The following is a 27,928-nucleotide window of genomic DNA, read 5'->3' as shown; positions in this document are numbered from 1 at the left end:
CTCACTGCCAGAAAGGGGAGACAAGTCCTGCACTCCAGCTTTAAAATAACTTTATATCTAATTATAATTACATTATAGTGTGTTATGACTATTATATCAATAAATGTTTATATACTACTTATAAATACTAACTAAGGGAATAGGGGGATGTGTTACTATCCTAGGTATTTCTCTATAACAATAAAGAGCCATGACTAAAAAAGAAACAATCAAGTTCGAAGTTTAAATCAAATCAAATTTTAAATAAATCAAATTCAATGAAAAAAAAAGTCGTTTGGTATTGTTCATTAAGATGTTAAACCTCAAAACTCCAGCTACTCTGCTTCATCTGGACTGTGTGGGTGTGCAACACAAGCAACCCCTCAAATGTCATCAGATTCTCATTTAAATGTTGCTAAATCGTAATTGGAGCACAGGAATACCTGACACTTCACATTTTTCCTAGTTTGCCCCTTCCACTTCAAACCAGTGAGAAGAACACTGAGAAAAACAGAAACACAGAAGTGTATCATGTAAAATAATATAAGCCTTTAAATTTCCTCAGATCAGACCCTGTTTCATACTTGATATCATATGAGTCAAATCGGGATCTGGTGGGGGGTGGGGGGGTAGAATATGAGATCAGGACATCATTAAATTAAGCTAAATTTATCTCAGAACAGAATGTATTCTTTTCCTACTTCAGTAAATGTCTTCATTGGAGGTTTAAATTCAAGCATTGCCTCTGTTATACAGAAGGGCAGCATCTGTTTAAACAGAATTTAATCCTTCAACCATAGATAGGCAACGCATCAAAAAGATTGCATCTAAAATAATATATGGTATCAACCATATGTCTACATAAGACTTAATAACAGAAAAAAATCTGTTTCAAATATAAAACATGTTTAAAAACTGGCAGACTCTTCACTGAGCTTCATATTGATCTCCATACATATGCAATTGAGCAAATGTACTATATTTTATTGACTTTTTTACAGGCAACATTTGACATAATACATGTATCATGATTCTATCAGTGCTTTTTGACATCTCAGAGAATGGGAACAATATGTTATTTGCTTCTCTTACTCTACTTTCATGTTGGTATTTTGGACACCACTGGCTCTAAAATGTCTATCCTTAAGTAAGTAAGGTTATAATTTCTAAAACGTAGTGTCTTTTCGCTACCAGATGTTTTCAATTATGTTCTAAAACTACATTTTCTGGTTCAAAAGATATGAAAATGTTAATAAAATTTTAATTATAAAAAAGGAAAAAATTCTCAACTGATTGTCAGAGTTTCTGAAGACCACTTTGAAGCTTCTCTGAGGTTGGCTCATTTTTCTTTTTAAAAAGATTTTTTAGCTTTAGGGATTTCTTGCTTTTTTCTTTTTCCTTGTTCTTGTCATCTTTAATCTCAGGGAGTGATGCAGAAGATGGTAAGGCAACTCTTGCTGGTGGCAATGGTGGCTCCACCTCCTTGCACTGGGGAAGGTTGGATGTTGAGGCAGAGAGGCTGATTGGGGATGTAGCCATGGAGTTGCAGGACTTCTCCAGGATTCCGTCATACACAAGCTGGCTCAATGGGCCAACAGCGAAAACGTCTGATGATGACTTCCATGGCACTTGGGAGGTTACTGTAAGGTCTGGTTGTCCAATTCGACCTGGGGATGAGCCTGATTCACATGCTACCAACTCCTCCCTCACTATTGATTGTTCAGGTATTTCCATGGGTACATCAACTCTATCCCTGGAGATTTTTCCTGTGGGCGTGTCTATCGAATTGTCAGTGTTATCTCTTGGCATTCTTGGTAGTCTCCTTCTGAGACAGCCAACAGACATCTCAAGTTCATCTCTCAGTGTCTTCCTACTTGTTGGTGGTTCTAAACCAAACTCTTGCTTTTCTTTGGAGGACGTGGTGTCCACAAGTGCTTCAAATTGCTCTCTGGGTAGCATCTTTACGGAAGCAGGATCTGCACAATACTCCATCTCATCTCTAGATATCTTTCTTGATGGTGTTCTAGCAATGTCAACCATTTTGTCCTTTGCCATTGCCCTCACGGAGGAATCAAGCTGATATTCTCCTTTATTCCATGGAAGCTTTCTAGAAGCTGTGTCTAGGGGCATTCCCACTGAATCTCTCATAATCCTTCTGGATACTGAGTCAAACGGACGCTCAACCTCATCTCGTATCATCTTTCTTGAAGCACTGTCCATTGAAGTGCCCATCATATCTCTTGATATTTTCCCAGGTGCAACATTTGATGCCTCTAATTCATCCCAAAGAATCTTTCTGGCATCCAGTGGTAAATCACTTCTTTCTCTGTATATATTCCTTGAAGCAGTGTCAATAAAATCCCCTACTGTGTCTCTTTCTACTTTCTTAGCTGTAAATTCTGCATCCAACTCATTGGTAAGCCCCTTTCTAACTACAACATCCATGGGAACTTCACTCCTGTCTCGGGATGTCTTCCTTGATGTAGCCTCTATCAAAGGCTCTTCTTTGGACATCTTCAAAGAAGGGATTTCCAAAGAAGTATCCAACACTTTGTCTTTTGTCATCTTCCTGCAGGGAACATCTACAGAAGCTTCTAGCTCTTCTATAGAAATTCTGCGAACTGGGGATTCAATAACAGTTTCTACTTCTTTACCCAAAGGCTTTGTAATGGAGCTGTCTGCAAGCAGCTCAGTTTCATCATGGTAGAGCTTTCGAGAGGTGGTGTCAACAGCGGTAGGTGTACTAGGGTACATTTTGCTAAGAGGAGATGAACTGATATAGTCTGCATCTGAGTACATCTCTAGGGAGTCTCTATTAGTGAGAGAAAGGTAAGGAAGTATAAAGGAAGGAAAGGATAAGAAAGGAGAGAAGAAAGGAAACAAAGAATGAACAAAGATTGTATCAACAGAGGCATCATTGAAACAGTTTAGCAGTGTGTAAAAACAAACAAATTGGCCTCTAAAGGTTGTGGGCAGAGTGACGTACTGTTTCTTTAGGGTTTTGAGCAAGAGCTCCTCATCCTCATCAAAGCAAGGATAGGGAGCTCGGATTGGGATGAGGAGGTCGGGGTCCGCGGAGATCATGGTAGCCGGTGGCTGAGTGATGACGCCAGGACGACGTGACCGACATATGGTGGAACCCCGAGTTCGAGGAGAGCGCTTCAGTGGTGGAACTGGAAGCGGGGATAGATAAAAGATAAACCAATCAGCAAAACCAATAAATTCATACACAAAGGTGTAGTAGTAGCAATAAATATGTACACCATAGTTTTCAACCTTAAAGGCCTGGTCACACCACAAAGTGGCACAGAGAAATTCATTTGCAAAAGTCAAACCATGTCTGTTTTGAAGCAGGTTAAACTCTGACAGAGGAGGGTGTATACAACTGGATGGTACAACACAGCTAGTAAGCTAAGAGAGTTTCCTCTAGTTGAACTCCGTTCCATCAGAGTTCAGCACTGTCAAGACAGCTTGCTATTGGTCAACACTGTGAATTTGCACATTAAAGTTATGTTAAGTGTGAAGCACAAATTAAGGAAACACGACTAAACTAGTGGAGAAACATGGATATTGCAGATGCTTCCAGATAGGAAATGAGGGTTCATTGAATGGCTTTATAAGTACAAAAATGATTTGAATTATATGCTATGGCCTTCATAGTCACCAAATCTCAACCTGACTGAACACTTGGACACTAATGGGGATCCAAAGAAAGAATAAAGAACTCATCTTTCTGGTTTCTTACCTGGCATCTGTGGTAAGATTGGAGAAGTAGACTCTTCTAACAGATCCTCCAGAGATCCATGGACCGAGCTGTGGCATGAAAAAGATGGCTGGGACACTCGGGGCAACCCCATGGCAATTGAGTCTGAGTAGAGCTGAGCCGTGAGGTTTGCAAGGCCAGGATTCCTGATGATGCTGAAGCCACAGATGCGCTCAATCTGCTGCCAGCGATGGAGCCGCTCCCGTAGGCAGGCTGTTACTTCAGACAAGGCATTCCTTTGGGAAATACAAAGACCTTTGTGACCTATACAGATTTGCTGTGACAAACATAAACAAAATGTGCACAGGTAGTATTGTGGCTCACTTTGCCTCCATGATCTTTTGGTCAACCTGGTCTAGAGAGGAACTGTGGGCCACATGGAGAGTCCCAAACACAGAACTTCTCTTCTTCTTAATCCTCTCTGCCTGGAAGGAAGTATAGGTGCAGGTCAGTTGATGTAAGGGTTGGGACAAAAAATCAACATTGCAACATATTGCAGTATGTCCGCTTAAGATATGTTATCGACACAGTGGCACTAAGTATCAATACATTTTTTTTAAACATAGGACTGCTAAGAATTGATTCAGCTATTTAGGTTTACCACAACCAGAGTGCCACTACCCCCCACCTCCTTATGGAGGCACTGAACAGATTGTTGATGGTCAGATGGATGGTAATTGTAGGTGACAATGAAGAAGAAATGCAAGTAAAAAATCAGCACTGAGCGGCTACTGTCAGATTCTCCGTGTCTGTGCTGGAAACACAGAGTCCACTGGAGCTTTGACAGTCCCAAGAAGCACATTCATGGCCTTCTGTTAAAGTTCCTGTGTGGTACCTGTGTTGTGTGTTGTAGGTGGAGTGTCAGCGTGTAGCTGTAGCCCCATTGTTTATCATATTAACGTTTAGCCTACCACCGTCACTTGTGTTGTGTTTACTGCCACAGAAAAGGAAGAAATCTTTGGGCTATTAGCACAACATGGCCTCTTTGTTGTCTCTTATCAGACTTGCTAACACTACCAGCAGCTCTGTGTGAGAGGCACAATATGAGGCTACACTTATCAGTGTTCTGATATTTGTACTTCTTTTCTGTGAAACTAATCTACTGTTAATAAACACTGTACATTATCTGACTATTGCCTGTTCTTTGAAATATTTTTTTCTTTCTTCTTAAATTACAGATATCTTGATATATTGTAGATTATTTCTTTGTGATATATCGTGTATAGTCTTTGTTGAGATACTAGTGCAGTGTTTTGCATTCAAAACGTGCCTGTTCAGAACGGGCTGATTGCTTGGCCTCCAGTACTGCTGCTTGCAGCTTTCTCAAGAACTGTTCATCCAAACAACTTTACACTCAACGTTGTACTTCCTTGGGTCCTCAGCAATACACCCACCAAATGAGAAGTCAGTCGGATGGGACAAACATACATATATACAGACAGACAGAGACTCCTTCCATTTTAGTTAAATTTTAGTTAGATTAGTTTAATTGAGGTGAAATTGTCCTTAAATAAGATTGTGTGATTTCTGTCATGTGTTTTCTGTATCAGCCACTGTGTGTCACTTCAGGCAGGCTCATGTTCTCTCGGCAGTTGTGTCGCTTTCAGGCAGGCTCATGTTCTCTCAGTGTTTTCCGGCCTCCTTCTCTCTAGCTCTGCTCTCCAGTATTGCTGCTTGCAGCTTTCTCAAGAACCACTCATCCAAACAACTTCACACTACACTGCACTTCCTTGGGTCCTCAGCAATACACCCAAAAAGTGTGAAGTCGATCAGATGAATGGTTGTCAAGAAAATTGAAGGACAGACAGACAGACAGAGACTCCTTTGGCTGCTGTATGTTGCAGCTATGCGTCTGCACAGCCACCATATTTGAAAGGTCAAGATCCGCTAGTAAACAAATGCAGCGCCAGTATTTACACCGGTATTTGTTTCCACCATATTGGAGGGGTCAAGATCTGCTGAATGTTTTCTTTCGATGATATTTTTAACATTTCTCATCCAAACAACTTTACACTCAACACTGCACTTCCTTGGGTCCTCAGCAATACACCCGCTAAGTGTGAAGTAGATTGGATGAACGGTTGTCGAGAAAAGTGAAATACAGACAGACAGAGACTCCTCCCTTTATCGTTAGATATTGTTATCATTGGAAGAATATCGTGATAGTATCGTATTGTGAGTTCTTCTGTGATTCTGACCCTTAGTTGATAGGTGTGCATGTAGTTTGGCAGAGATAAGAAAATCTTCTATATTCATAACCCTATGTTGAAACATGCACTTTACATTTTTGGCAGTTACTTGTATATGTGTCCAGTGCAGTCCCTTTAAATGTCACAACTGAGTTTTTCATGTGTGTCTCCCTGTGCATACATTACCTCTTCCTTGGCAGTGGCAAGCTGTAATTCTGCACCCTGCTTCTTGACATTGTAGTACTGGACTTCCACCTCATGTGTCAACTGGAGCCACAGCTGGAGAGCTTCTGAGAAAGTCCAGCTAGCCTGCATGTCCTTCTCTGCCTGCTTCAGTGCTCCACGAACCTGAGGAAATGGCACCAGTCAAATGTCTAATAAAAATGCTTTCAGTATGTTTAAACTACACCAAGGATGATGACCCATCTCTGTGGTATTGTGAAGTTGTTTCCTCTGAGTTGTATATATGGTATTCAGTGTGTCTACCTGCACCAGCTCTTCCTCTGCATATCGGAGGCGGCTGAGCTCGCTGACAGCTCCCTGCCTCAGCTCGTGCAGACGGTGCGCCTCCTCCTGTGCCCCCATGATCTCATCCCTCATCTTCTCCTCCAGGTTCTGTTTCTCCTCTGCCACATTACGTTTCTCTTCCTGGGCTCGCTCCAGTCTGAGTAAGTGAAATGGTTTTTAGAGCAATCAAACAAAACAAAGCCAGATCATTAATGTACAGTAGGTGAGAGGCAGACAAAGAAAAATAAATTAATACTTACTGTTCCTGTAGATCAATGAGGCTCTGTTCAGCCCTCTGCAGACTTTCCAGATCTTTCATCATCTTGTTTATGTGGATCTTGCTGGTTTTGTTCTGGGCCTGAGCAAACCAGCAGCCCCCAACTCCCATCACCACTGATACAATTAGCAGCATATCCTTCATGTAGTTATGAGGAGGACCTAGGATCAAATGGAGAGTCATGATTAGGAGCAGTGGATCTATCATAAATGTAACATAGATGACTGAATGATAAAAGATCAAATTTAAGACACATGAAATCATTGAATTAAGTATTCAAATTTCTTAACTTTGGGGACTGATTGATTCAATATTATCATTTTTTTAAATTAAGGGTTTGCAAAATCATTGGAGCTTACTGAGAGACACAGTATAATAGGAGCATGTCAGTAGTTGTCCCTCAAATATCAGAAAAATCTGTGGAAACTGGGAGAGTTGATAGGTATGCATACTAAAGAGGCAAGTAGGCAGAGCAGGATCAGATACATTAATGACTTTAAAAAGACAAGAGTATGGAGAAGGAAGATGGTAAGGAATTGTTCTCACGTGTAGGTGGCCCAAACAGTACTACGTCCAGAGCTTTGATGTTGAGCTTCTGTTTGTCTCTCTGGTCCTGAACTTTCAGATGGCCACTCAGAAATGAAGGCTCATTGGCTGCAATCCTACAAACAGATGTGATGGGCAGTACAGGTTCATTATGTTGATATGATCATTAACAACAACTGACTTGTTTTTACAGTGACTTTCTTGAACAACAGCATACAAGACAGTGAGTCTTGGTTGACTATGGCATTGTCATCTGATATTCTCACCTGGGGAGTGTGTTTCCATTGACCTTAAAGTCTTTAAAGTTCTTCTCATACTGTGGCAACTCAACAAAGTCCTTCAGCCAGCGAAGCACCTCATCCTGAGTCCAATTATGTACTGAGAAATGAGACAAGAGGGCAAAGTGAGACAAAATAGAGCTTCACATCTTTGGAAACAAACATACACACACACACACTATCTCTCGTACACACACACCATCAGATGACTTCCAGCCCCTCCAGAGCTCCTCAACTGTGATGTGCTGGTCTTCTCTGTGTAGGTTGCTGTGTTTGTTGGTTTGCTGCTGCTTCATGTCTTCAATGATGAACTGCAAAGACAGACAGGGACAAAACGTTTAGCTCACAGTAAGCAAGGTTTTCACACATAATTGTTCTTTGTATCATATTCTGTTGTCATTGTATGCTTGCACCTACACTTTGTGAAGCACTTAGTAACCCTGGTTTTGAAAAGTGCTATATTCTTCTTCTTTGTCCTCTTCAGCCTCACATAAATTTAAGCACTGGCTTATACATACAGTATCTATAAATCCATTCTTGGGTTACAACCACCTTATCTATGTATGTACTTTAAACAAGTGTTTACGAATAGCTATGCTCTTGATTCCCAGGACTCATATTTATTAACAGTTCCTAAAGTCCGTACTGAGTACGGAGTGTAAAAGAGCTTTTATGTATGATGCTAAAGATGTAAAATTTGGTTTCTCTTTGCGAATATAAATAATTTCTGCACAATTTGTCTCTTCTGTCTTCTTGGTACCAATGTTTTGGGGTATTTTAGAGTGACTGTATTAGAAATTGTATTCATGATTTATGACTGCAATTTTTGACTCTAATATTGTGATATACTTTTAGACATATTTTGTGCCATCTGTTTCATGTTGCTTTGTTTTTTTATGAAAGAGACATTCTTAATAAGGTTTTCCAGCTCAAGTAAAGGTTAAATAAAGATAAAACAAAAATAGCACTGGCTGAGCTAACCTCACTTTCCAACATAAATTGTGTGCGTGTTGCAGTGTGTTCTTGGATTTCAATCTAGGAATAAGGAGAGAGTGATTTGAGAATGTATTTATTTATAATGGATGCAGATGCATGAGTGTATATTGCAAACTTCAGTGGTTCTGCACACAGATGTGTGTGTGTGTGGTAAGGCTGTCTTGGAATGTGTCCTTGGCCTTCATATGATGACCAGAGGAATCTTGGGGCTGTGTTCTGATGAGCCCAGGCCCCTCCCCTGAAGTCTCCACAGCAACCGCAACCCGAGCCCCTAGATACTGTATCCCTGAACTGCATTCTGGAAGGCTAAAGGCATTCTAGAATTCTGGGTTTACTACCAATGTCACGTAGAGTTGAGACTGACAGAATCTCTGGACAAAAACGCATGTTCAGTCTGGGTATCATTTACTGTGAAATATTAAACTGAACACACAAAACATGTGCAACATAATATCACCAAGGTAGAAGTGCACATGCGCATGAGCACACTTTTACATGCAGTAAACATTCTTTTACACATAAGTACTGAGCCATATGCTTGGTTGAATGCACTTGTTTACATGACCAATTGGAAAAGTCTGGATAACAAATTATAACTTAAAAAATAAACCAAATTATTTTTACTCTAAAGTAAAATGCTTGGGAGGTGTGATATAGGAATGCAAAAACAAAACCAACAAACAGTCTGATGTTTTCCCATTACAATTAATTTTTAGTAGGAAAAAAATTAATTCAGGCAATGAACACAAAGAAATCACTGACGCTGTGTGATGACTGTGTGACTGTTTGAAATATCTGGCGATAACAGGCATAACAGAGTCTAAAGTCTTAAGAAGAGTTATACTCTTGAAGTATGACTGTGAAGGTCATGAGTACTCTATTAGTGAAAACCAATTTTGTCAGAGAGCCAAAAGCAAAGTTATACCGTTGCTATCCTTGAAGTAGCATTTGACTCTATCACCAGCCAGGACACCTGTTGTTGTACCCCTGCTTTACCCTGTCTGTCTCTTGCTTGCATCACATGCACAGGGGGTTCCCCAACAGCTAACAAAATAGCATAAACATTTCATGAGGAGTGAGTTTTGTACCTCCACACTCTCCTCAACCTCAATCCCTCCATCCTGGTCATCGTCCATCATCTGGTGGATGCTCCGCAGGGCCTCCAGGCTGTAGCGATCGGCCTCACTCATACATGGTGGAGACACCACCATACAGGGGTCTACATGGGTCAGGAAGGTAATGACATTATGTCAGTCGTTATTTCACTCATCTTATCCACGGAGTTAATTTCATTTGTTCATTAATCCAGCTCAACAAATTAGTTCACCAGATCTATAGATTAATCACTATCTTGTCTACATGTTCACTGCTCCTTTTGGAGTAAAACACTGGTCTACACAGATCTGGACGGTGTTTAGATACATTAATGCCAATTTGTAGGAGCCGCAGAGATGGAGTGTGCACATTTACTTGTTCATTCTTCTCTATTGCTGTGCAGAGAAGTCTCTCTCTTTTTGTCCATCCAAAATTTCTACATTTCAACAAAGAGATTTCATAATGATATATATATATATATATATATATATATATATAAAGATGTCAATGGCCATGATTTCTCTTTAAATGCAAACAAAAAATTTGGGCCAGAAATCAAACTTAATTATTCAGGGCTTCCCACTAGGATAGTGGTTAAGACTCATGCAATATAATAAGACACATATAATCTCAATGCCCCCGATTTAATTCTGGACAGCCACATGTGTTGCATGTCAATCTGTCAAGGTTACAAAGCCAAAAAATAAGTCAAAAATTAATATTCTGAATACCAATATGAATACAATCATATATATTTACAAACTGTATCAGGCAAATATGGACAATAAGACAACTGCATAATCAGTATAATCCATTAGTTGACAAAACAATCTTTTGTCAGTGTTGGTTTGAAGGTCAAGAATGAATTTTGAACTTTAAACCATTTGTTGTTTGTTGTAGAATGTCTGTAAAAGAAATAATGCAAAACATCCAATTGGACCTGTATTTTCATCAGTCATTCAAAGCGTTTTTTTGTTGTTTTTTTACCAACATTATCAAGGAAAGTGTTACAGTTATATATTTTTGATATTAGCATCATATCAGAGCCCAATATCCAGTCAGTCTGCACCAGAGCTTTCATGTAGTTTTCATTTGTATAAATAATAATACAAGGTAGATGCCACTGAACCAAGAGACTGCCAAGCTTTGTCAGGTTTCTATTTGTATGAGTACTAAAGTCAGGAACACACTAACAGACTTTTACACTTTGAACCAACTGTGAACTGGAAACGCATATTGCCAATGACAAACACTTGTAGACAAGCACACTTCACTGTGTTTCAGTCAATAATTACTGTAGCTCAAGCTACAGATTTCCATCAAGAAAAGTCAAGATTAGCACCATTAAATAAACATGTTCATTGCAACTGGTTTAACCTATGAGTTTGATGCTCAGTATTTACTGTAACTCCAGCACACTACAGGACAATATGTGCCAAAAGTATTTGGTCACATGGCAGTACGGACTCTCTGGAAAATCAGTCATCAGGGTCAGATCAACTGTTGTGATCAGGCTTTAAACTGTACAGTGTGTCCCTGGTTTAATTATAATACATGAAGGCTAATACATGGGAAGATGACACACAGCTTTCTGTTATTCTGGTATGTCGGTCCACTGAGTCAGGACCCATTTTTGTCTCGGTGACTCTAGAGTTTTGTGGTCCAAGGAGCTGAGGGGTCAAGGGGTCAAAGTTCTGCTAGTTAAACCCGCTATCAAAGCAAGCTCCAATGACAGTGGCCTCTCCCTGCCTACAACATGAGCACGAGTAAAGCTGCGGGAGAAAGTGACTTCTGGGAATAAAGTGAGTTGTTATTTAGAGTAAGAGTTCTCATGTTAATCTCAGAATTCTGACATTTTTGCCTAAATTAATCTCTGAAGTAGTTTGTTTTTTCATAATCATCTTGTAATTAGCCTATGTTCAGTTAGAGCCAGCACAAAGGAATATGTGAGTGCAAGAGGATCCAGTGACTAAACTGCTAGATAAGCATCAAGCCTGCTTGGAGAAAGTTTCTAAAGGATACAGTAAGAACAACACAAACTGAACACAGTGGGGTGTAAAATGGCTTAAAATTCTTCTGATGCATTGTGTCTTTGTCTGTTGTTTGACATATCAGTCACATCTGTGATGAATGTGAGTTATTCTTATAATAATTTGACATGGGAGTGAATAGTTAAAAATCTTGACAATCTGCTGTTTCACTTGAAACTTATGGACTCATGAGATATGACTTATATGACTTATCTGTGAGTATGATCCATGTTCATCTGCTCAATAACTATACCACCAATGTGAAAAGCACAGTCATTGATGCCCTGGTAGTTGATGAAACGTGCATTTCTAAACAGTGAGAAGACCTCTCAGCTGGATGGGCTATCAAATATCAATGGTGTATGCAAAGGTCTTCTGAACAGTGTGTGTTGTGTGTGTGTGTGTGTGTGTGTGTGTGTGTGTGTGTGTGTTATCTCTGTCCCTGTAGGACCTCCACATATGAACTGAGTTTAACCCTTTTACACAGGTGGGCTGAGCACAAAGCAGATTAAGTCTTGAGGTCACATTTGTGAAATAAAAACCATTGACAAAGTCCTATATATATATATATATTCTGAAAATTTGAGCTATTCTTACAAGATTCCTGTGAAGTAAGTGTGCATTAAAATGAGGCAGCACACTCTACCTTTCAGTATCATTAAAATGAACTAAATTGGCTTAAAAACAAAATAATTCTGCTAAGTAAAAAAAAACACTTTCTAAAACCTTTGCCACAAGAAGAGGTAAAAAATGTATTTTCTTTTAACAGCATAATTAGAACGAGTTTGAAAGAAAATCGATCACAAATTATGATCAATTCATATAGAAAGCAAATCTCAAAACAGACGTGTGACAGGCTGTCAAAGTGCCAACAATGTGCAAACGAGATATGGCGCATTGTTGGCGATGACAGGGCAGATTTGAATGAGATGACTTTGTCAAGCTCAAGGGTGAGAATTGATGTCCAGCTATCCTATTTCATTCGGTCTCTCTTTTTGTTGGTTCCCCGCACGCATCATTTAGCACATACCTGTTGGGTCAAAACCTGCGCTCCCACCTGGGAAGGTAAAACCCTGGAGGTCATCGGCGCCTTGCGCGGCCACGAAGAGCGCAGCGTGGAAAACGAGCAACAGGAGGGATATGGGCAGCATTTCAGATAGTAGATAATATCGTCGTCCAGACTGAGAAACTCCTCAAAACAGATGGAGAAAGAACATATACGGTACCAGCTCCCGTTTAGGAGGCACCAGTGTCACTTTGCGAAAAAGTGTTAGGCGATCTGTTGCTATTACGGGTACAGCCAGGAGAGATGTGATACTGATGATTCTCTTGAGAAATCAGACAAGACGGATTGGTCTGCAACTCAAATTGTATAACAGCGCATTAAAATGTTCCAAAAACACTTTTAAAATTCCTGCAGTAACGATTTGTCATCCACACACACGAGAAGACTGTGCGTAAAAATATTCCAAAAATGGGTAATGGTATTCCAGAAAAAAGTCAAATTCTGACATTCAGAAAAAAAACGTCAGGATAACTGATCCAGAGACTGATCCATCATGGATAAAATCCAAAGTTGTAACCACAGGTAGATCTAAGAAAATACCCTTTTCATGAAATTTTGAATGGGAAGGCACTAGATGCCTATAATCCTGCTCAGACTGCTTCTCTGTTCCTCGTGTCCACTTAAGAGTCTGTTTTCTGCCGGCTCTTGGTCTCCTTTTACTTCAGCTAATCATACTTGTCCAGTGCTCTGCTCTCTCTTCTGTAAAGCCTTTCCCAACAGAGTGAAGACGTCGAGATGTGACGTTCTTGTTCGGAACTGACCGTCTCTCTCTCTCTCTCTCTCTCTCTCTCTCTCTCTCTCTCCCTCTGTGTCTCCAGCACACAGCGCCTCCAACACATTATTATGTTTCCTCACCTTATCCCCAACCCAAATATGTACATAGAGGTCAAAAAAATCCAGTTGGTACAGTTGATCCAGTGACCTCGATATGCAGATTATATTTATTTTTGCTCATAGGCGTATTCTATCATTTGTTACATGACCAAACATTAATGCATGATACATATGAGTGAAACCAACACAACAGTCACTCCTATTTCATTTTTATCATCCTATCTGGTTGTATGGCTTTGCTACTTCTGGTTTGGATGGCGGATCAATTAAAATCCTTTACATCTCGCTCTGACAACTATTGCTCGAGACTTTCATGACAGGAATAGCATGGCATATGTCATGTCATGGCCTGGCTGTCTGGGTCTGACAGTTGTATCCCTCCATGTTCACAGATCTTCAAGCTATGCGGACGGACGTAGCAAATGTTTGTGCACCTGCGGTTTTTAATCATGTCTATAAGTGGTTTGCAATTTCCTCGACACACACGTAAGAAACACTAAGACACAGGCAGTCTATCTGTTAACTAAAATGATTAAAACAAGCGTCAAAAGTGTGAGGGACGCAAACAGACCACATGCATACACATACACACTTTAACAGTAACAAAGTGTCAGGTTTCATTCCAGCAAGCCGGCCCCCAGTTTAAAAATAGTGGGGCAGATTTAACCTCTACCCTGTGGAGCATGCCCAAGTGGCAAGTGTCCCATAAAGCCTCAGCAGGATCAGTGTGAGTATACAGTATATGTTCATTTTACATGGTTCCATCTCTAACATCAGTCATACAACTCCTGATCTGCACATTGATGATGATGCAGGGAGGGAAACGAATGAGACAGGAGGGATACAGCATTAAGAGAAAAAAATATATACTGTGCAAGTGATATTCAGCTTCAACTTGTTTTTATTCATGACCTTCCACAGAATAACTTTGCCACTTTGATTTACTTATGAAAGAGACATAACACAGCAGACTGAAAAGATGGAGGAGTGGTATTATATAGAGAAAGAGCAGTGAGAAAAAAAGGCAGGATATAAGAGTAAAATATACTTCTTTCATAAACACAAGAGCAATGAAAATGCTTGTAAAGCTGCCAGGATGATAACATGATGAGGTTGGGTTAGCATGCTAGCTTCTTATACAGTACTTACTTTCATTACACCTGGCCTTGTAGATAGTGTGTACTTGGTGACTTGACTGACCAAAACATAAAAGAAAGGCACAGTGAGAATATGGGCACAGATAAGAAATTAAAAGGACAGATTGGGGATCCCATCTCTGGCCAGTGCAGAAACCAGCACCTCAGTGATGTGATGAGCAAAGATTTGATTTGATGTGCAAATGGGATGACCAAAAATGCTAAATGCCTCTGCCTCTGCAGAACCAGATGAGTAAAAACACTGGGATACTGAAAGGTGGATCCTTTACCAAACTACTGAGACAGACTTTATGTGAAACATCTTTAGATCAAATCAAGATGATGTACCCTGAACATTAAAATGCTGGAGAATGGACACATAGACTGGTCAGATAGGGCTTGGTGGTAGCACAAACAGACGCTGCTGGATTAGTATGATGTAAATACTTGGTGTGCAACCAATGAATCAACTGCTAAATATACATATGTGCTACAAAGCAACAGATTTGCTTACATCATTTCCATGAAAACGTCCAATTGGCGGTAAACTAGACAGGATACCTATATTTTGTGAAAACTCACAAAGTAAGGCTGACTGACACAAGTAGCCAAATGTTACATTTACAGATTCATGCTACTTAGCAAGGTAGGTAGGGAAGCATAAGAAACTACTACAGAATGGATTCTGTACAAATGGTAAGACCCTAATCATGTGGTTTCCTGTCAAGCACAGCAGACTGTAGTAAACGTAGTTCTACTGTAACTGCAGTCACATGCCATTTTGCACAAAACCTGACTGAATAAGGCTGAACCTCAACATGACTTAGCTGAGCAGCAGGTGGCGGTGTGACGGTAGTGCTGCAGGCTACAAGGCAGAGATGGTGTTAAAGCTCTTCCAACACGTTCAGCTCAAACTGAAATGGAAACTTAAGGCCACTTCTTATGCCATGTGCACAGAAACAAATCTTTAAAATGACTAGACAGATGTTAAGTTTCAACTTTATAACAGGGTACTACAGAATAAATTTTCAACACTGATGTGAAAACACAAGCACTGCTGTGTACTTTGCTCAAGTACAGGGACTAATTATATGAGATTTGAGCTTGAGAGATTTGATTTGATGATTTATATTCAGGTACAAAAACAGCAAACTGATTAGAAAGCACATGCCTTGGTCTCCCAGAATACACAGATACTGTATTACATGTTAACAACACACACATTTAACTCAATGTCATCTTTGATATGAAAAGTAGTTAGAAACTGGTCATTTGAGCACAGTGGCCTTCAACATTTAAGGCAGTTAAGCGATGAGTCTGATGAGTCTCCTTAAAAATCCAGCTTTTGTTTACAGCATGTATGATAGTTAAACATTCTGTAATGACTGCTAAATAAGTTGCATTTGGCTATCTAGTTCCAAAACACACCAGTGAAGATGAAAAAAGAGCTGAGGAGAAAAGTAGAGGAGCCATTTCCATCCTGACCACCTCGTTGAGACAAAACTCAAACAGGAATCAACAACATGACAAATTCTATTTGGTAACAAAAGTGAACTCACTATGCAGTATAATACAACAAAAGTCAAAATGTACCTCGGCAAAAGCTTATAAAATATAATATGAATAAAATAATATAATAATATTCCTTGGTCCGTAAAAACTATGTTACTCTTACAACAAAATTTTTCCCTTGCACACAACAGATAAGTCAACACACTTTTCAGTAAAAACATGACCTCTGTGGACAGAAAGCATTGCATGAAAATAGCTTCCAATCCACAGGCATATAAAAACAAAAATGTTCTTTTACAAATCAGGTTGATGTGAGAGTTAGAAGGCAGATTCATCTTATTTTAGGTGAAGATCTCAAATATCAAGGTCCTTTTGACATGTCCACAACAATCCACAAGGTGGAGCTAAAGAGGGGAGTCAGTAGCCCGAGTATTCTTTTTAAACTTGTCCACCCCACCTCCCCACCCCGAACTCTCTTGTGCATTCGTGATGATCACAGTTGCTCTCTGATGAAGAGTCTCTGAGTTCTGTGTGCAATTCTTCACAGGCCCTTGAGCCTCTTTGGAAAGCACATGCACACATTTGCTCACACATTCATTTATAGCACACATTCAATCACAACACACACACACACACACACACACAAGTATTACTAGGGACACCACTGATATGGTTGACGACCCTGACAACATGCCTGAGTCACAGTTCCGGTTCTGGTGGTATGAACGAATCGTAGCCTACAGTTTAATTCACCTTGATTTACATTGCAAACTTTGAGAAATGCCTTTGAAAAAGCCCCCCAAAGAATCAGCTGCTAAGGAATACATTACCGTCAGTGTCCTGACAGAAATGTTAAAACAGCAGAAAGTTTTCTTTAAAGACCCCAGGAATAAAACCTCAAAACGTTTCTACAACTATTCATGGAGACAACAAACAAGTGAGTCCATGACCTTGTAAAAGATGTCACAGAATATAAACTGAGCCTGAACTACACACAAACTGGACAATCAGAAAAAGACCAGCGACGAGATGCAACAATGTGCAGAGATGCACGCAGAGACATAAACACGGTGTGATAATCTGCACCATCACTTGATGGGAAAACTGACTATATCGAGGGGCAGTCAAAAAGGAACATTATTATTAACAGCATTCCAGAGTCTCAACATGAGAGCTGGGAGAAAACTGAGGACAAGGTTCGCTGTATTCTAGCTGAAAAGTTAGAAATGGATGAGGAATGGATCAAGGTGGTGCGAGCCCACCAGACAGGTGATCCCACAACAGCATGAGACTGACACAGATCGATTGTCAAGTTTTTAAGATGAAGGACAAGGCAGCTGTTATGGCAAGAGGAAACAAACCAAGAGATAGGAACATCTACCTTAAAGTGGAAACAGACAACTTTTCAACTCCCCCCCTCAGAGCCTAGCTCCGTGAAGAAATGATCAACACCACTTTGGAAATAAGAGAGAAGAAGCATGTTCAGTGTAGCGGTAAAGTGAAATTGTCATAATTTTATATTGAATTTGGAAAATGGCAAAAGCTATTGTAATGATGTGCATTGCATAGTAATAATTTGAGTAACGTTATTGCTTCACACAAACAAATAACAGCCGAGGAGGGTTAGGGTTAGTTACTCTAACCCTAACTCGTCGGGGTGGAGAGGGGGGTAACGTTAGAAGAAAACATCAGGAGAAAAAGTGTAAGTTTGCTTATTCATTTAGCATATAATGGAAACATGAAAGCAGATAGAAATTCTTTAGTGTGTGTTGAAATAAGTGAACTGGGTTGGTACCATGTTTGTTTTTACAAAATGAAAGAAACTGTGCAACGGTAGTAACATGTTTTCTGTCCGTTGAACATATGAACAAGTAGATCAGCCTGACTGGATACTGATCCAGTATTCTATGGCTGTAGGGCTGCTAGCTTAGCTAACTGATTTCTAGAGGTCTTTCTTCCCATTACCTGCCATAGCTAATGGGAAGAAAGACCTCTAGAAATCAAAAGACAATTTTATTCAGATGGTATACTCAATGCAACTAAAACACAGCATATGGACATATAAGTATTTTATCATCAGATTTGCCTGTGCAATATTCCACATTTATCATATAGCAATTAGACAATAGAAAGAGGTTGGCCACCTTAGAAATGATCATGAGATATAGCTACTGATAGCTACTGGAGAAAACAGTGCCATCCACTTCCTCTTTTGGTTGCACAATGATTTATGCACTTCCTTTGTGCCTTCATTTTCACGGGACATTATACGTGGTGGCATTGCATAGTGAAAGCGAGGCTTATAAGGAACATATCTAAATGCAGATGGTGTCATTATTCTATAGCCATTACACTGTGCAATTAACATTTACTTCATAATAAGTGAAAAGTTGTCTATTTCCACTTTAACGAGGACTACTCTGAACCGTAAGGATGAAACAAAAAGAACTCGTCCCAATCATGAAAGCTGAATGATCCAAGACTGTCAGAGTCTGGTTTCTGATCAGCTTGTCTTCGACCATCGCTCCTTGTCTCTGCCCCGGTAAACCCACCAGCCTTCTGTCCCTGACTCTGAGTTCTGCCTGCCTGTTCCCTGGTCTTTGTCTGCTGTGGAAGTGGAAGATCGGGGTTCAATTTCCAGTGAAGAAAGCAAGACGACTTAGCATAGTAGTGTAGACAATCTGACAAGGAGGGAGTGGGCCGAGGCAGCTTATATACAGGCTTGATTGCAGATGATGAGCAGGTGGGAGCGCCAGGTGAAGGTGGTTGAACTAATGAGGGGTGTGGCAGAGCAGAGAGTGAGACTGAATGATTGGATAATTCTCACAGCAACAGGTGAGGGGGAGAGCAGACTCTGACAAAGACAAACATTGTCTACATGTGCTATAATAGAGTCATTGTCCACCCTCCCTCCCAAAGGACTGCCAGAGTGGAAAGATCAGCCAAGAATACATGTTCGTAACTTCAGGGACACACCAGCACAAACACTGAATGTTAATTTTCCGACACCATGTTGATGTCAACACTTCCCAAGAAAAGGTTAAAAATAGCTCATGTGAACATATGTTGCCTAAGTAAAGTCCAGGATATAGAGAACATCTGACAAATTCATATTCATGCCATTTCTGAAACTCATTTAGATATTACATCTGTTGATGCTACAGTGGAGATACAGCTTTTATAGAAAGGACAGGGACATCTATGGGGGAGGAGTTGCAATGTACATGCAGAACCACATCCCTGTTAAATTCAGAGGATATCTAATGTCATGTGATTTTGCAATGCTATGGTTACAGGTTCACCTATCCCCCCTAAAATCTATATTGCTGGGATGCTATTATAGGCCATCAAGCTCTAACAGTCAGTATCTTGATAATTTGGTCGTGCATGTAATGAAAACAGAAATTTATGTCCTGGGAGACCGAAACATACATTTTCTTGCATCAAGCTGTCCTCTGACTATTACTATAACCAGTGTCTGTAATCTGATTCAGGTTATTAACCAGTCTACCAGGGTGCATACTAACAAGACAGGAACTGTATCATCCACATGCATTGATCACATGTACATCAATGCTGCTGAACTCTACTCTAAAGCTGTATCCATTGGCTTTGGCGATCATAATTCAGTAAGCATATCTAGGAAGACTAAAGTTCCAAAGGCTGGGTCAAAATTGTATATAAAAGATGATTCATATGCATTCTGATGTCAGTAAACAGAGAGACCCAGGTACTGCACTTCATGTTTTCACTGAGCTGGTGGTTCCAGTTAAGTTAAGCATGCACCTTTCAGGAGGCTGACTGTTAGAGCTGTTAGGGCTCCTCGGGTCGATAATGAATTAAAAGAATGCATGGTTCAAAGAGGCGATGCAAAAGGAGTGGCAAATAGGTCTGGCTGCACATCTGATCAGCAAGAATATTGTAAACTGAGGAACTATGTCACTAAATTGAACAATAAGAGGAAGAAATTGTATTTTAAAGCAGGATTAATGACATGAAGAGATCACGGACAGAAAGAGTAATTCTACTCCATCGTTCATTGAAGTGGAAGGGTCTTTTATAACTAGACCTGTAGATATTGCCAATTATTTTAACGATCATTTTGTTGGCAAAGTTTCTAAAGTCAGGCAGGAAATGCGAACACCACACTGTGAGCCACTGCATTGCTGTATACCTCTATTGGCTCAACTGGCTCTCTCTTTGCTGGAAAAAATGTATTTAACCAGATACAATGCTATTTCTATGAACTTGACAAGCAACTACCAGCTTATAGGGAAAGTGTTATGGCTTTACTCCACTTGTCTTAGCCTGGATAGAAAGCTACCTAACTAAGAGAACACAGTGGGTTTTCTTTAACAGAGGCTTCTCCAATGCAAGACAGTGTGGCGTTCTGCAGGGCTCTTCACTTAATCCACCGCTCTTCTCGATTTTTACAAGTGATTCCCCACTTGTTTGTAAAAAAGCCTGTGTCTATGTATGCAGATGATTCAACACTTTCTGCACCAACAGGAAATCACTTTAGCCCTCAAAAAAAGTTGCAGATAGTATTTAACTGGATCACTGATAACAAACTTGTCCTGAACATATCTAAGACTAAGAGCACTGTATTTGGAACAGAACACTCATTAAGCTCTAAACGCCAGCTAAATCTGGTACCGAACAATGTTGCTGTTGAGCAAGTACAGGAAAAAATCTTGTTCATGTAACTTTAGACTGTAAACTATCATGGTCAAGACATATAGATTTACTTGTGCAAAAGATGGAACAAACATATCTGTACTCTTCTTTTTTAACACCACATCTGACCAAACAGGTCCTGCAGACTTTAGTATTATCGTACTTAGATTACTGCCTGGTAGTCTGGTCAGGTACTACAAAGATGAATCTAGGGAAGCTACAATGTATTTAGAACAGAGCAGCTCGGCTTGTCCTTCAGTGCGTTGCTAATATAAGCAACATGCATGACTGACTTTTCTGGCTGAAAGTTGATGAGAGGTTAGAAGCATCACTTCTTTCTTTTGTAAAAAAAAAACAAAAAAACATTAATGTGTTAAAAATCCCTGACTGTTTGTATGGGCAGCTCACACTTAGCTCTAATGCACACACATACGCCACCAGACATGCCACCAGTGGTAACTACACAAATCCAAAAACGAAAACAAATTTGAATGAACGTGCAGTGCTGTATAGAGCCGTGGTTGAATGGAACTCCCTTTCAGGTCATATTTCTAAAACTCCAAATAAAGCTAGTTTCAAAAAACAAGTGAAGCACCACCTCATGACTGTTTGCATTAGATCTTAGTATGCATTGCTTACTTATTTTAATTTTATTTATTGACTTATTTTTATTATTTTTGTTACTTGTTTTATGTGTGTTGATGGTTTCTCCTTTGTCATGTGTTTTGTGTGGATCCCAGGAAGACTAGCTGATGTTTTCTGCATCAGCTAATGGGGATCCTAATAAAATCAAATCAAGTCAAATAAAATCAAATCACTACTGTTGTAAACCCCGTGGCCATCCCCGAGTCTGCTCAATGAGGACGATGGTGAAGATGAAGAAGGTGGTGATGATGAAGAGGTATTATGTGTCCGTAGAATGGCCCCCGCGGCGCTGCAGTGGGGTCGGGGCCCCGGTTCAGGGGTGTAGGTGAAAGTGAGGGCGGTGGCGTAGATGATTCCATCATTGCGGACCAGCGTGACGGGGACCTGCACCGGCTGTCTCACCCAGCGCCAGCCCTCCCTGAAGGCTGAAATGTCCGGCACCACACACAGGACGCTCTCGCCACATCTTAGTGGACCAGACAGATGAGACATGGTTTGAGCATTTGGGCCATCACACACAAATGTGCACACGCACAGATATGTAACACTAAAAAGACTCTTGTACCTGTACATGGTGTCAGCCTCCACATCTCCGAACCAAACTCTGAGGTTAGGGGTGAAGTTCTGTCCTGTCAGCTCCAGCATTGCCACGTCTCCTCCACCATTTAACTTGACACAGACATGCAAAACAGGCAAAAAAAGTCCCTTCAAGCTCTATAAAAATTTAAAAAGGAAGTAGTTGCTAACCAGAATGCCACCTATGTTTGCTGACAAGAAACATAAGTATATTTTCAACAGAAAAGGCTGTTAGTTTACCTGTAGACTCTCCACCACAGGAACAGGTGTGACTGGTGAGGGGACGGGGCCCATGCCCTCATAAAAGGTGTACTCTGCCTTGTCAGTGCTAATGATAGTCCAGGAGGCCCCATCATTAATAATCTCTTTGTTAGTTTCTTTGGAGCATGGTGTGGCCTAAAGGGAAAAAAAAGCATGTAAATAAATTTCACTTCCCACTTTCATATCCAACAAGGGGAAAAACACACTTGAGCAAGTTACCAGAGTCAGGCCGGAGCTTGAAAATAACGGGGTCAAAGGTTAGACTCTCTTCTCTTGTTCTGGAATGTTCACTGAGAGAAACGGCACGACCTCTTCACTGGGTACTAATTTCAAAGCTCACACCTGCTGTAAGCAGGTTAATGTTCTGTTGTCTACAAGCAGAAACAGTTGTTCTAACCAAACTTAGAAAAACACTTTCAGAGAAAGAATTGACAGAAATACTATAGAGTTAAAGGGTAGGTTCACAGTTTTTCAAGTCTTTCCTAAAACAGTAGTAAGTTTCCCAAATGAACACTGACACATGTTTTTTCTTGCTGTAATCTTTCCTCCTGCTCATACTGGCTATAAAGATCTCTTCATAATGCACTTTCAGTGCAAGTGATGGGAGACAAAATCCACATCCCCCCCCCCCCCCCGGGTGCACAGAGGGAATTTGATGCTAAACTGTGGATAATATTCACTTTATTTGATTTACTCAGGTGGCTGAAGCTTCATATTATCTTCAGATAAACTTTTAAAACAAGGACTGTGGATTTTGTCCCCCATAACTTACATTGTAAGTGCATTTGGATCTTCTAATAGTCAGCATGAACAGGAGGAATGATTACAGCACGTTCACATGGGCACCTGACTGTTGTTTTAAGCCTGAAAAAATGTGAACCTGTCCTTCAACATACAACACACACATTCTTACCAGCGACATTATTGACAATTTTTTCTATAAAAATGTTTCTTTTCATTATAAAAGAAAACATCTCTAAAGTGAGCGTTCAGACTTTGCTGCTTTGCAGGTGCTGAATCTTGTGAAATGTTTTCAATATGCAAAAATAAAGATAAAGAAGAAGATGTTTTTTTCTTGAGCCATCTCTGAGCCATATTTTCTTCAGTACAACTACAAGTTAAACTAAGATTTAATAAGAATGACTGCACACCTGGAACTGGATGATTCTCTCCTGTGAGAGACAGAGATACATTCTTTCTGTGTCTTTCAGGTAGAAGGCACATTTGTGGAGCTGGGACACCGGGTCATCTGCATCCAATAATGCAGTCTGCTTGTCCACTTTGCGAATGATCTGAGAAATTCAGGCAAACAAACTCTCATCATAGCAACGCAGAAACAAATCATGTACATGTGTGCAAATTCACACAAACACAGTTAGAAACATCCCTGCACCCACATTTAAGTACACCAGCGGTATGACTGCTCACTCCCACACAAACAGTAGTACAAGTGACACATGAATTGACATAGACACATGCATACCAGTCTAGGCAAGGCCATGCCAGTTACAGAACAGACCAATTTAACTGTCTGCCCATAGTGAATGTAGCCATCTCTCACAGCAAACTCCTCTCCCTCAGACTCTTCATCGTCCACTAAGCAAAATGACACAGAACACAAACAAGTACGTCACTCTTTTTGTTGGGTTTGACTGAATAGGAATGCAGGAATTAAAGGGGCCATATTATAAGCCCTTTTTCCATAAGTTAACACAGTTCCCTTGGGTCTTAATAAAATGTATCTGACATGCTTTGGTCAAAATACCACAAGGATGAAGCACCACAGAAGTCTTCTCATCCTATCTAAACAGCCCTGTTCAGGATCTTCTGCAGGGGTGTGCTCACTACCATGGAAACTGTTGAACGTGAACCCTGGAGAAGCATTGCTGTGCCCATGAGCGGTGCAGCAAACACACCAAACGCTTTGCATTACTCGCATTAGTTTGACCGCAGGATCATTTGTGTTTACTCGCCTCAAACAGCCAGCGAGCAGTGGCAGGCACCGACTAGTCCCCAACCAGCGCATTAATATTACCATTAATATTATATGAACCCAAAATAAAAAATAAAATACTAAAAGATGCTGTGATTTAATAGCAATAAATGGATCAAATGGATACCGAAATAACTACATCATGCTTTGTCAGGTCTGTCGACAAGACGACAAGCAAACAACTTTTAAAATGTTTGTCTTCTGAATGAAGCTCAGATCGATCAGAGCTATGCTAACATTATAGCTGCTCCATCCAGACTCACAATAACATCATCTAAACACGGCAGCGACCTTCCTGTTTATACACCCAGATATCTACATACTGTGTAACTTTAAAATGATATAAACTCACCGGCATTTAAGATGTTTATTATTGATGACAGCAGCTGAGGTGGTGTGTGACTCCGGTGTTAACTTAGCTCCGGCTAGATTGAGAAGCGAGTTTGAAGATAAATCCACTTATTCCCAAAAGTTTAAAAAATAAACTCTTCCCAGTGGTAAACTGCTCCGGGTCAGAGCAGCATCAGAGACCCAAATATACACACACAAGTGCTGAAAAAGTGAGTTTTTCATAATATGGCCCCTTTAAGATACCATGTGAGTACGTTTTAAAAATCTACTGCTACATTAATAAGAGAAAACAAAGGAGAAGTGCAGAGAGCATAAAAGAAAAGGTCAGAATAAAACTGGAAAGATTTTTTTTAATTATAGGCAAGAGAAAGTGTGACTCACAGAGGTGGATGTGGAAGGCGCCCCACTGTTGGGAACTGGCATGAAAGTTTCCACCCTCCACATGCAGATACCTGGTACTAACAGTCTGTGATCGCAGACGGTTAAATAACGCCACCTTTGTTCCTGACGCTATACACACTGAGCCATAAGAGAGAGAAAGAGAAATGTTTCAACAGTCAAAGGGAATCTCAAATGTAAACCATTTGATCTTTTTCACATGAAAATTAAATGTCAGTGTGTTATGTGAGCGTGATGTGACATTGTGCGACTCACAATCTGCATTTTTCAAGGACTGTTTCTTTTTGGAAGGCTTGGAGATGACTTTGATTCTCTTGCTGAGGAAGACTCCGATGTTGGCACTGTTCCCATATAACATCTTCACAGACAGCATAAAGTGTTTCCTTTTATCTGAGTCACTGATATACAGCGTCTTGGCTGTGCAGAAGTGCTAATGCAAGAAAAAAAAAAAAGTTAGAAGGTTTTGTTTGCGTATGTATATCTTCTTGTCCCCCTTTCACTTCCCTGTCATCTCCCCTCTGAGAACAAGTTCATCACTGGCATTTCTAGAAAAACAAGAACACATGAGGATGTGCGTGAATATCAGCTACAGTGTGAACGGAGGTAAGGGAGTTTTGCAGCGACAAACAGAGGATATGGTCAAACTGCAAAGCGAAACAGCAAAAACATGTCATGCTGTGGTTTACTTTGCATGGTTTAACAGCAGTGAAGCAACTGATGAAAAACACTAGCAAATTTGCTAGAATGAGTGAAGTACGGAAAGAGAATGTATGCAGTGTAGATTACAAACACCATCAATATAATTATTGATAATTAAAACCATTGCAGTGGAGTGTTACTATAGATGCCTACCTACCTTTCCCTCTAGATTGAGTTGCTGCATCTCCTGCTCACTGTTGCCTATCCCAATGAATGCACATGGCTGGGCCTCCTGCTCTGTGCAACCCTCCTTCTCCATACTCTCTAACTTCTTCTGCCAGCCGCTGCCCATCAGATACACACATGGTGGAGGGCAGAAAAACCTAATTGACACAAGCAGAGGTCAAAAAACACACACTACAACACACACACATTCAAATGATGCAGCTTTGAACACTCCCACACAAACCTTTTTTCATTGCCATATGACTTCTGTGCAACTTTTGCATGTAGTATGAGCACTGTTTGATCATCTTTCTCCTTTAAGTAACTCCTCATAGCCTCTCTGAAATTGGGGGGAAACACATGTTAACACAGTTAACCAAGTTGTTTTCCTTTAGCTTTCTACACTGGTTTCAGAGACTGGTTCTGAATTGTTTGCTCTGTGAAGGGGTGCCTATGTTTCTCTGTACCTTGTCAAACGCTGAGGCTGAGGTCGCTCACCGAACTTCCTGCAAAACAAAACATCAGGGTGAAAGGTTTTTACATGTGGTTCCATTGCAGGGTTTATGTAGCACAGATTACAAAAAAGAGAGCTTGAAGAAAATGGATGGCAAGGTGCATAAAGTCGGTTACATCTGTAATGCACGGATGCTGTATTAACCTGAGACCACAGACCAACATGTGGTGACGGTTCGCTGCACAGTAAACAATGATTGTTATATGTAGATGGAGAGTTAACAGTACAGTAAGTATCACTATGAATCAATCATTCTCTTTTTGAGATACTTTTTGATGAGAGAATAATTAAACCCATAAGTTTATGATGAAGATGGGAACCCTCTAAGTATTCTAGCAATAACGTTACTCTGCTTTAAGTACATAATTACTAATTAACAACTAATTAAAAGCTACTCAACTGCTGTGACATTAATGTAACAATGTTGCAATACTTTGTAAAGATATTACATTGTTGCTGTCCTCATCTTGTTAAATAATAATAATTAAATAGACATAAAAGAAGTAGCTGAGGCAAAATGTAAGACTGTTAACTGACAAAAAAAAATGTAATAAATAGAAATAGTAATCGTACGACAGCACAACAAATGGCAGAGAAACCAGGCGATACTGCGAGTAATAGTTTTGCACAACTGACCCCACATTAAGCCACACAACAGTAGAACTGTGTCGGGCTGAGCTACTGAAGCCAAAACCACAGTAGAAACACCTAAAAACAACAGTCAGACACGCTACAACTTGGCAACGCTTGACCACAACAAAACTAAACTTTTTTTGATAACACTATGCTTTGAATTTCAGTACTTACCCCGTAACAACGGGCGCCATCTTCCAAATAACTCCCCCCCACCCCCTAAAAAATTAAAAAAAAAAAAAAAAAAAAAAGTCTAACAATCGCGAGATCCCTCCCCCAGCCCCTCACCAAAGCCAACGGCACAACAGAAGAACCAGACTGGAAGGAAAAGACGGGAGAAACAGAGGGGGGGAGGTGTGACCGGTGTGACGGGGGAGAGGGGTGAGAGAGGGGGGGAGGGAGGGCCGACGGGCAGAGGGCAGACGCCAAAACAACAGGCGTGGGAAAGTTACAAAGTCGCGCGAGAGCGGAAAAACTCTCACAATAGACATGAATGAAGTTAGAGCGATGATATCGCGAGATGAAGAGGAACTTTCACAACTGGCTCCTTTTTTTCCTTTTTTTTTTTAACACATGGAACCCGCACTGTAACTGGATTCCCACGCCTTATTGAGCAATAAAGCAAACTACACCTCTCTATACTGAAGGATAGAAAGCAGAGTTTGAGGATAATTAAATGTTACATGAACTGGAACGCTGGAAATATATAATAATATAGTATATTCATATATAAAATATTCACATGGCTATTTAAGACTATTTGGGAAAACTACAGTTTCACATGTCAACATAACAATAAAACCCACC

At 40.3% G+C, this 27,928-nt stretch overlaps 2 protein-coding genes across 4 annotated transcripts; both read right to left on the bottom strand.

Moving 5' to 3' along the window:
• Window positions 1-42: 42 nt before the first annotated feature.
• On the bottom strand, window positions 43-13,481 carry LOC121906004 (stromal interaction molecule 2-like). Of its 2 annotated transcripts, XM_042424653.1 has the most exons (12): window positions 12,691-13,481; window positions 9,624-9,754; window positions 7,739-7,850; window positions 7,528-7,639; window positions 7,262-7,377; window positions 6,699-6,876; window positions 6,418-6,595; window positions 6,118-6,279; window positions 4,067-4,167; window positions 3,725-3,978; window positions 2,966-3,152; window positions 43-2,791 (listed from the first exon to the last, which is right to left on the bottom strand). In XM_042424653.1, the coding sequence occupies exons 1-12, from the start codon at window positions 12,809-12,811 to the stop codon at window positions 1,276-1,278; spliced, it is 3,168 nt and encodes a 1,055-aa protein (XP_042280587.1). In that variant the 5' UTR covers window positions 12,812-13,481; the 3' UTR covers window positions 43-1,275. The 2 variants fall into 2 exon arrangements, with proteins under 2 accessions (XP_042280587.1, XP_042280580.1); XM_042424646.1 differs by having other exon boundaries at window positions 43-3,152.
• A 6,674-nt stretch (window positions 13,482-20,155) lies between these two features.
• On the bottom strand, window positions 20,156-27,500 carry LOC121882314 (recombining binding protein suppressor of hairless-like). Of its 2 annotated transcripts, none has more exons than XM_042390475.1 (11): window positions 27,296-27,500; window positions 26,442-26,480; window positions 26,219-26,314; window positions 25,967-26,132; window positions 25,366-25,540; window positions 25,093-25,230; window positions 23,851-23,963; window positions 23,519-23,659; window positions 22,347-22,502; window positions 22,096-22,199; window positions 20,156-21,996 (listed from the first exon to the last, which is right to left on the bottom strand). In XM_042390475.1, exons 1-11 carry the CDS (start codon window positions 27,313-27,315, stop codon window positions 21,675-21,677), a joined length of 1,470 nt encoding a protein of 489 aa, XP_042246409.1. In that variant the 5' UTR covers window positions 27,316-27,500; the 3' UTR covers window positions 20,156-21,674. The 2 variants fall into 2 exon arrangements, with proteins under 2 accessions (XP_042246409.1, XP_042246419.1); XM_042390485.1 differs by lacking the exon at window positions 27,296-27,500 and adding an exon at window positions 27,125-27,143.
• Window positions 27,501-27,928: the final 428 nt, after the last annotated feature.

This window comes from Thunnus maccoyii, chromosome 2 (genome assembly GCF_910596095.1).
Source record: "Thunnus maccoyii chromosome 2, fThuMac1.1, whole genome shotgun sequence".
Classification (NCBI taxonomy): domain Eukaryota; kingdom Metazoa; phylum Chordata; class Actinopteri; order Scombriformes; family Scombridae; genus Thunnus; species Thunnus maccoyii.
Note: the sequence above shows the minus strand (reverse complement) of the source record. Positions and strands in the feature narration are given on the sequence as shown.